At 39.1% G+C, this 10742-nt stretch overlaps 1 protein-coding gene across 1 annotated transcript in view; it reads right to left on the bottom strand.

Moving 5' to 3' along the window:
- Positions 1-2861: 2861 nt before the first annotated feature.
- The window catches only part of LOC120731016 (polycystic kidney disease protein 1-like 2), a 40196-nt gene continuing 32315 nt past the window's right edge, over positions 2862-10742 (bottom strand). Inside the window, 9 exon segments of the mRNA XM_040027739.1 lie at positions 2862-3389; positions 6863-6994; positions 7117-7218; positions 7927-8137; positions 8231-8391; positions 9457-9584; positions 9792-9876; positions 9878-9926; positions 10061-10391. Of these exon segments, the coding sequence (XP_039883673.1) occupies positions 3201-3389; positions 6863-6994; positions 7117-7218; positions 7927-8137; positions 8231-8391; positions 9457-9584; positions 9792-9876; positions 9878-9926; positions 10061-10391 (1388 nt within the window). The 3' untranslated portion in view covers positions 2862-3200.

Here is a 10742-nt window from a genome sequence, read left to right as displayed (position 1 = left end):
TTTGGTGGCTGATTGCTGAGTGCGGCCAGGTGCAGGCTGGCCAGTGACGGGCAAAGCGAGCCGGTGTTGTGAAACACAGACACATTCAAAGCATTTGTGCTAGAATTATATTGTAGCATTTGTAACAATTGTATCAATGCGACAACCTTCTCCACAGTGACACCTAAAGGCCACTTTTGATATTGTCTGGTCTTGATAATGCTAATCTGTGAAACAATGACAGACAAAGCAATTTTTTCATATATATATATATATATATATATATATACATACACACACACACACACACACACACACACACACACACACACACACACACACACACAAAATGTGGGTAATGGGTTAACCTGAGGGTGAATTCACTATTATTCATACATTTTCTGTTAGAAATGGAAAAGAGAGAACAGACGGGCATTAGAGCTGAAAATATTTGCCTGTTTTATTTTCCTCTCTGAAAGCAGAGGCGATTTCTCTTGAGATAAATTAATGAATTTACAGTGCAGTGCCACTTTATCTCTACGGAAATGAGTCAGAGGAGCTCATCATCAGTCTGTTTTTTTCTCACTCCTTATATCTTCTCTATAATCATCACTGAATAAGTCCATATTTATTTAATTATACTTTGGATTCTGGTGTTTAAGTGAATGAATAATCTCTATTTATTTTTTTACAATACATGGTGAAAATAATCAGGTAGGTAATAATCAGGTAGACATCAGGCATTTCTTTTTATACATATGCATGTGTTACTATGTAATAAATTGAAATGGTAGTTTCATTAACTTCTTATTACAGTGCTTAAAATGGGATGGACACTGGCTTCCTGGAACTTCACCTGCCCAGAAGCAGCAGGTAATGTTGAAACTGGCATGAAATGCACCAAAGCCTCAATTAGCCATGGTCATGTGATGTTTTGAACCACGCTTCAAAGCAGTGTTTCAAGACATCAAGCTTCTATTACTGACCCTGGCTCCTCAGGGTAAAGTTTTACTGCATGTAACACAAGTTAAGAACCAAAGAGAAAATACAGAGTGCAGTGAAGTTGAAATTAAAACTCTAAACCCTGAGTCCAAGTCTCCTCAGAACTATGAGGTAATATGTGTTGCAGTCTTTTGATTGAGGGGAAATAAACATCTTTGGGCAAAATCAGCAAACATTTTAGTTATTTTTGTCATGGGAGTGGCAGGACATGCTTTTAAAAGTACTTTGGAAACAATACTTTACTGTGTTGTGGGTTAAATTTAAGGTTTTTTAATGAAATAACACATATAAATATACAGGGTGGGCCATTTATATGGATACACCGTAATAACATGGGAATGGTTGGTGATATTAAAGTCCTGTTTGTGGCACATTAGTATATGTGAGGGGGCAAACTCCTCAAGATGGGTGGTGACCATGGTGGCCATTTAGAAGTCGGCCATCTTGGATCCAACTTTTGTTTTTTCAGTAGGAAGAGGGCCATGTGACACATCAAACTTATTGGTAATGTCACAAGAAAAACAATGGTGTGCTTGGTTTCAGCGTAACTTTATTCTTTCATTAATTATTTACAAGTTTCTCTTTGTTCACAGCCATTGACATGTCGAAGAGGTTAGCACGTGAGGAGCGGATCGAAATCGTGTTGATATCTGGTGAACGCAGTAACCAGGTCATTGCAGTAGATTTCAATGCAAGACACCCTACGAGACCACCCATCTCCCATGCTACAGTCAGCAAACTGCTTGCTAAGTTGTTGAGAACTGATTTGAATTGCTTTAGTTACTGGACCCAGGATGATTGCAGGATGTCAATAGAGGCAGAATTTGCCATATAATAGACCTAGACTTCATCTATGAATGTGACCTGCACAACCCTGCATGATTTCCAGAGTATTGCAGTTTTATTTTCAGAAAGTAATTGCTGAGATTTGTTCTTTGATGTACACTTTGGGGTTCTCAAAATGTTGGTTATAAAGTCCTCGTGAACAGCTGTCTTTACACTGTGTAAGCTTTTTGTCAGAAGGTAATCCTATTAACTTTCATTTTTCATAATGTTCAAGGGTGCTCAGCATGTTCTTATGCTTGACTTTCAAAACCACCAGAAACTGTCACGACCTCTGCGCTGTTTGCTGCTGCATGATCGAGTGTGCTCTTATAAGCTGACAATCCAACATTGTGTCTCTCAGACAGAACCTGACGTCCACAGTGGCTCAAAGCACACGCTCTAGTACATTTTAACTCACACACATCTGTTAATGTTTCTGACTTAGTGACACTGCAGAAACATACTTCCTTTTTTCTGGGTCAGCGTGACAAAGCACCCTCATATGGAAAAAGAATAGAGAAGACAGACCTGAACCATGTTTAGCAGCCCTGAGTTGAATATTAAAATGATCTTTGCCTGACTTTGGCTTGTTAAAGCTGTTGTGGCTGAGTGGAAGTTGAGTCTTGTTGACCCTGCAGCTTATGTTATATTTAAGACTTTTGCTTTTCTGATTTGCCTAATTTATGTTACCTTGAATTTACTGGTTAGTTTTATGCACCAAGGTTAGGTTCATGAAAAGTGGTTGGAATTTAAATATCTCAAAAGTGCATGAAAATGTCTTTTAAACCATCCAAACATGACAAGTGAGAAATGACATCACTGATGTCAGAACCTGACAGTCTGCAAAAGACGAAGCCTCTCCAATGATGCCTGCGTGTGTTTGGCTGCGATCTGCTTGGTGATGGACTCTCATCTATTTTGCAGTGTCTGTGGATACTGTGTGAACAAACCAGTTTCAGTAAGCTCGACCTGCAAGGACAGCGTGTTTTAGAGAAATCAAAGCTGTTTGGGGGATATTAAATGAATAACAGTGGTTATTAGAAACAAACACATGAATCACACACATGAATACATTTTTCTCTTTATTTTAAAGCTGAAACATTGATTGTATGATTACGAGACACATACAAACTATATACTTACAATATATGTATGAAATACTCATATAGTTCTTATGTTTTTGGCAACCTGAGTATCATCGTTGCAATAAAAACAACACTGAGTCCAACATGCTCTAAATATCTTATTTATCTCAACAAATAATGTATTTCTGTGTGTTATGATAAGCTATTACACATATTCACAAAACAGTGCAGCATGCTCTGACCTGCCAAGAGGCAAAAAAGGATAGGAGAGAACACCGTGGAATAAAAGTACAGTACGTCCTTAGAGGTTTACGTATTTGTCTGAAAAATGTTGGCATCAGGAGAAGTGCTTAAGATATTTCTGCTGTTATTTTGGGCCAAGCCACATCCGCCGCTCACGTCGGACTCCCGGGTGTCTTTTGCATGTTTACGTTTGATGCCAAAAAGACTGTAGATTTTCATCAGCATCAGGTCGACAATCTCCTCCTCTTCAGAAGGCTGGGTAAGGAAGCACAGATTCAAAATCCATAATAAAGTACTGCAGATGGCGAGAGCTCTTTTGACCATTTGCACATATTCGTGCAAGTTTGAAATACGAATCCTAAAATGTGGGTGTACAGTTCAGCTCCTACGGTTACTTTTTAACAATAAAACCGCTGTGCTTCCTCACTTACATCAATGTTTTCCCTTTGTAAAAGCATATATTTGAAAAATAGAAATAAATAAATAAACCATGCTGGAACTGAACTTTTGCTGTGACTCCTGTTTAGGAGTCCCACTCAGCGACTTAGAAAACCATTAAAAGTTAACAGAATGGACACTGTCTGGATGCAGAACGCTTTAATTAACACTGAGAATTACACCTCAGGTCAAAACCAAACTGGCAGAAACAGCCTGCTGGCCTGGAGGCAATTTTTGGTCAGTTTGATTCTGCAGGAATATTTTTAACCTGGAATCCTTAGTGAAAGATTTGATTGCATTCTTTTAGCTGTCTCAGTTAAACTGTGCAAACAAGTATCACTGACTACTGAATTATGTAATGTCTCTTAATTGCCACCAGTGAAATAGATCATTAAAAGCTTTCACAACCCTCCAAAGTGCCCTGAGTTAATCTGAATAATTGCAGTTATGTAACATTGCACTTAAAAAAAAGAACATGTCGGGTTCAATAGTGGACAGTGGTTGCATACAATTGTTTTGCTTTGGCAGAAACTTAAACAACTAGATTACAGCAACACAACTTATTCATATTCAACAAACCTGTGCATTTTGTGTCGATAAAACATGATTGAAACCTGTTTAGATGAAGTAAGATGAGGTCTTGGAATATTTTAATCCTTCACATTTTTGTCACTTTATTCCAACACTATTCACTAACTTTTATCCCAATGCTACTATGTTCAATGTTCAACAAAGTCTAGAGTCTGGTTAACATAAGAAGTGAATGGATTTACAACAACTTCCACCCTCCTATCTTTATCTGGGCTGCAGGGGCATAACCGAAAAGTGATAGGGTAAGAGGAGGGTACACTCTGGACAGCTCACCAGTCTATCCCATAGAGACAAACAACCATTTGCACTCACATTCACACTTATGGGTAACTGTGGGAGGAAACCAGAGTGCTCAGAAGGAACCCACTGCAAACTAGCCAGATTGTGGATTTGAACCCATGACTTTCTTGCTATGAGGCCACAACACTAACCACCACACCACCAATCGAGGTTTAGCAAAAGTAGGAAAGCTATGATTTCAAGGCTTGATGCAGAATTTTCTGTACCTTTTTATCCTTGACAGGTTAAACCACAATAATTAGCAATAGCACACATGGTGTGTTTATAGTTGTCTGCCTCTTATAACTCCAACGATTTTCCTGCAGTTTGAAATCTCATGTGATCTTGTGACTTTCGTGACAAGTGAGAAACTCTTACTAGATCCTATCGTGTCATCTCAACAAGAACAAATTAAGCTGTTGAACTTCATGCAGATCCTACATGATTTAATTACGTTCACCATAGAAACATGAAATTATTTTCTTCAAATCACAAGTTAGACTTTTGTAAATGTAACAACCACTCAATTGCATTTTTTCCAGTGCATTTAAGCAGAAGCTGCAGAGTTCACAGTCTTTCCTGAATAAGAAGTCAGTACTCTTCCTGAGATAAATACACATTTCTATCAAAAAGGACAGGAAGCAGACAACATGAAGGATGGAGGAAATAATAAAATTCACTCTTGCACTCACAGATTATGGGATACTTTGATGTCATTACCTAAAGCTACTGGCTGCTGCTCTCGACTTCTGTGTAAAGACTAAGTTGTGTTTTCAGGAACCATATGGGCTGTCTTACTCACAAAGTGACAACTTTAGAAATGTAATCTTAGCGTTTTCAGATAGCGAGCCAGACGGTTCCTGCCTGACAATATCAGCATTATCTCCAATCCCACCAGTGCACACAGCAGGCTGCTTCTGTCTAACAAATACCAACAAACAGTCTGGACAGCAAATTGTAGCTTAAACTAGAGTTCAAGGAAACCTTTTACAGGAATTATTGCTAATTAGCATCATAAATACATATTTCTCAGACATTCACAATCATACTTTTAAACTGACTTCACTTTTTTTGTCGTCTTTTAGCTGTCGGGTCTCTGCTGATGAATCAATGTTCTGTCACAGAAGCAAATTCTCTTAATAATTACTCTACGAGATCATGGTGCACTTTACTGACACGACAAAGCGTTTGCCTTCTCTGCTTTTACATAACTGACACCCATAAAAATGGAAGCAACACAGCCAAGTGTTAGGAATTTGTGGCTGTTCGAGTTTGGTTCCATGACTTTAGTGTTTTATATTTTGAGTTTGACTTCTAATTCCTCAACCTTTCGGTTTGCGGGTTACAGCGCGGTTTGTATTTGATTTACTGTTAAAAACTCACACACAGAGACTTCTGATTGGATAATAAGGAAGTCTGCTTCTTGTCCACTCAAAACCTGAATGTAATGATTTTGTGAGGTGCACTCGTCTGGCTTTTAAGCTTAAATTTCAGTGAAGTTTGCCCATGTGTTTAGGAGGTGCATGACTGGGTAAAATTTTGTTGCATTTAGATTTTTAAAGAAATGGGAGATGGTTGCTGCCTGTGGCCTGGAAACAGCTGGAGTAAAATGTGGATATTTGCAAAGTAAACTTAAGAAATCACACAACAGAAAAAAAGTGTCAAGAACAGACTGACAGTGTCAAACCTGCAGCTTTTTGTAGGACATGTCATCTTTTCTCTGGGTACACTTTACACTGGGAACCAGAGTTTATTGAAAATAAGCAAATGTTACTTCTTTTTCTTCTTTTGCCACCTCAGCCTATCGCTTCTATGCTCTTGTGACACATCAACCCTCTGAACATCCTCCTTCACATCTATGGGCCTATTTTTCAGGTGTTCCTCATGGCAGCTCCTTGCTGCTCTGATTTAGTCAGAACCAAAGTTCCATCCATCCATCCATCCATCCATCCATCCATGCATGCATCCATCCATCCATTCGCTTCCACTTATCCTATCTATACATTTCTTTAGATCCACAAAGACACAGTGAAGCACAAAAAGGCACCTGTGCTTTTTTGTGGCATGGAGCCACACTGCTGCTCACCGATGATCACTTCTCCTCTTAACCTAGCTTCAGCAACTGTCCTAAGTGATCAACTTTATCCCTGTGTAGTTACAACAGATCCTCTCATCCCATTTATTTTGAGAACTGGTACACTTCTTTTCCTATTTTCCTCTCACTCGCCAATATTGTCTCAAAAAACCTGGTTAAAAAGTCCATTGGGCCAATGCTCAGCTTTTATTCCTCTAGAGCAACAATATCAGCTGAGTTATTCAGTAACATTTAAAATGCGTGAACTACTCAACTGCTACTGAATGATTAAAATCGTATGGTGAGGATAACTAAAACACAGAAAAATGATCCTGATTTTTGTTACCTTGTGGTATTTTTGCTCCTGATTGAATGCCACGAGGATCACCGAGAGCAGGAGATTGAGCACCACGAATGTCACAAAAACTATACAGGAACCAATGAGTAACCCACCAAGCACAGGATTGCTGGCCAGGACCTAGAAGATAGTGCCTCAGTTAGATGTTATTACCACTTTGAAACTAACTGACCAAATTGGAAATGACAGAAAAAGAAAAATGTTGACTTAATGTGTGCAAATCCTGAGACGATCATTCTCACCTCATCATAGTTAAAGATGCCTATCTGCAAACCGATGAGAGTCATGAGAGCATCCATGAAAGTTTTATAAGAGGATAGGTTCCAGCCATAAATCGCGTTACACTAAAGGAGAGAAATTACCATTAGATCAGCAGAAGGACCGCTGAGAGCATCCCTGCCCATCATGGATTTCAATTTTCATTAAATAATCTCGGCGATAATGGAGTGAGGTTACTTGATTGGTATTTCACGCACCGTTTAAAGCATAATGACACTGTACTATAACAGAATGAATTTAAATTTACGAATGTAATGAACACCACCTGCCCCGGCTCTCCAGTCAACGCTCATCACTATTCAAGTCCTCTAATGCACACAGTGGAAAAGATTAGCATCAGCTGTCCTTTCGTTTTGGACTTTTATGTAATTTATCAAACTACTGGATGGTTTTAATTTAAATTATATTGATTAGACCAGCGGTCTCCCAACCTTTTTTGCGCCACGGACCGGTTTATGCCCGACAATATTTTCACCGGACCGGCCTTTAAGGTGTCGCGGATAAATACAACAAAATAATACTAGTACCGGTACTGAAAAAAAGAAGATTTATTCATAACACACGTGAAAAGACCCAGGAAAACTGAGTTAACGATAAAAACGATAACAAAATAACGCTGAAAACCGATAAAAACCCCGAAAACCAGACATTTTACACCTGAGCCTCAACTCTCGCGACCGCCACCAAAAAAAGCGTTCTGTTCTTGTCCATGTAAATACAAAATTATTTATTTGCGAGGAGTCAAGATTTGGTCAAAGGAACCAGATACTTACTGCAATGGAATAAGCCAGCAACATGATCACAATGATCAGAAGAAGACCGCTTATGCTGGTCCAGGCTCGCTGCAGTGCAGCTGTGATCATGTTCATCTTTGGGTTAAGTCTAAGCAGGTGCCACAGTTTGACAGTGGCGAGCAGGACCAGGAAAGCCATCAGATACTGAAAAAGTGATTCTGATGTGCCTGTCTGGTAAAAACTGACAAACCTATAAAAACAGGAAAGATGTGGAGTAAAAAAACAACCCACCAAATTGCAGTTAAACAGCTAAAATTAAAGCAGAGTTTTACGTTAATCTCACTTGTCGTTGTGGTTTTGGTAGTATGCTATATCACGGTTCGTGATCAGAGTCCTCTGGATAAAGGCGGCCACGGCACTCCAGCTCAGCAGGACGATAGAAAGCTCCAGAAGGTTCCATTTGTTCTTGAAGTAAAGCCAGCGCTGCTGCTTCATTAATTTCCCCTTTCCAGGAAAAGAAGTGAGAGCAACAGCTCTTATGTAATCCAGCAGGGGGTTGTCTGCATGCTCATGCATTTGTTGAGGTTTTAGCAGGAACACCACCAAACATATGTTGACAATTTGCACAAATAAAAGTGCTGATTTGTCCCATGATGTCCAAATGCATGTGAAAATAATCTGATCATATTTAATGAAAGTCTCAGTGCTCACATAAGAGGTTTTTAAGTATAAGCATTTACTGTATACTGTTTATCTAACCCTAAAAATCTTTATGAGAGAGCAATACAAAGGCAGATAAAAATAGCACATTTATGGATATTTAGGCTTTTTAATAATTGAGATTATATGTTGTCTAAAGCTCTTACTGTAGTTAATTTAACATGCAGTCTTTGGGACTTCCAGGTGAATTTCAGAGGGGGTGTAGCTACATGACATCTTGACAGATACAGAAAAATAAGCTGTGTGCTTATGTCACCATAATAATCTTAAGGAACTGCAACAAAGGGCACACAATAGGAGCTTATTGGCTCAGAAATTACAGTTAATGGTCGACACCCACGATCACAATGAGCCTGAATGAAGTGAAACGACGTGATTAACATGTGACTCAGTGATGCACTAAAAAGCAAAATGATTATTACGAATGACAAATAAGATTAATCCTATTATATCAGCATCAACTTTGTAATTTCCTCGTAATTACAGTACAGTAGATCTGCACAGCATTTGACATGCTCTGATTTAGCTGCTAATTGCTTCTGGATTAACAGGCAGTAACGACTTAATAAAAAATGATTAATAGAAACATGCAGAGTGGCTTCATTGACTGTTCAGCCTCACGACACTCGTAGTTAATCCACGTTAGACTAATTCTTGCCGGTCACAGTAACAAACAGTAACTGCTCACTCTCAGGAAAATAATGGTCAGGAAACCAAAAAGTGATGATGATGCCAGTCTAAGTTTGTTTAAACCTCATTGGCTAAATGAAGTTAGTCTATTTAACTGGATACATAGAAAACAATATTTGGAACTAGATTCCATTATGTATTAATAATGTTTGTATTTACCTGATTGAACATGTAATAGAGGATGAAAAGCATATAAATGATCTCAGCGGTCATAATGCAGATGTGGAGGCCGTCACCTGGCAGGTAGAGATGAACACTCTGCATTTCACTGTGTAACTGAAAGGCTCCTGCAAAGTCAGAGAGAAGACTTCACTTACATGCGTACAGCTTAATGTGATCTCAATCATAGGCTGTCGGAGTTCTCAGTATGAAGGTGTAAAAAAGGGAATAAATGTAGATTGCAGTTACATACGAAAAGTAATAAAGTCTGATGTGTTATCCATTCTATAGAGTCTTCTTTAACAAAGCTTTAAATGCATTACAGTTCTCCTTACCTACAGCAGGGGACTCCAGCAAAAGCGTGACAATGCAGAGGAGATTCACATTTGCATTATAAACAGTGAACTCAACAAAGATGGTCCCGCGTGTACACATCGAACCACATATTGTTGAACAGATAGTCGAGGGTGCTGTGGATAAATATTAAAGAATTAATGTTGTTAATATATTCCATATGTTCATTTTAAAACCAACCAAGAAGACTATTAACTCTCAGACAACACAGCATCTTGGGTATTCTTTCGATTTTTCTTAAGGTACAGACCTGGTTGCAGTTTGTAAATCTGGGCCGAGCTCCACTGAAAAGCCCCCCCCTCTGTAGAGCGCCAATTCTCCCCAGACGGGGTAAGCTCTGAGTTGAGAGTGTGTCTGGTACGTCCAGGGACTGGAAATGCTTGCAGAGATGTTATTTCCAACAGACGTGTTCCAGCCAGGTCCGTAGGAGCCCACGTCCTCCGCTTCCCATGAATATGGAGCGCTACAGCCTGGCACCATCTTTAGCATGGGGCCTGCAATCTCACACGAGTTCTTCTTCACTCTCAGTTGACGAAGACGTGCATTTCCCAGAAGCTTCGAGTTTCCATCAGTGATGAATCCTGGAACACAGTATTTTACATTTCATTCTTATTGTCATTTATTTTTCATTTGAGTAGGCTACGGCCTTTTTAGGTCGTACCTACACGCACCTGCCCAGCTGCAAAGATCATCGCAGTTCAGGATGAGAAACCTTTGTGTAGCATGTATATATTTATAGATTTAGCTAAAAGGTTCAAGTCAAAGCACTCTAACATACACTGGGAAAACTGTCTTGTGTTGACAAGATTAAAAAATAAACTAGACCTCTGACCTTCACCTCAAGATCTGAATGTGTGTAATCCTTTTAGTTGATGCACCTATTTGAAAGTCCTGGCTTATCTTGTTCTCAAGTTATCGTGTTTACAAAGTCG

Source organism: Simochromis diagramma, unplaced genomic scaffold (assembly GCF_900408965.1).
Source record: "Simochromis diagramma unplaced genomic scaffold, fSimDia1.1 OVJJ01000343.1, whole genome shotgun sequence".
Taxonomy (NCBI): Eukaryota; Metazoa; Chordata; class Actinopteri; order Cichliformes; family Cichlidae; genus Simochromis; species Simochromis diagramma.
This window is presented reverse-complemented; position numbering and strand designations above follow the sequence as displayed.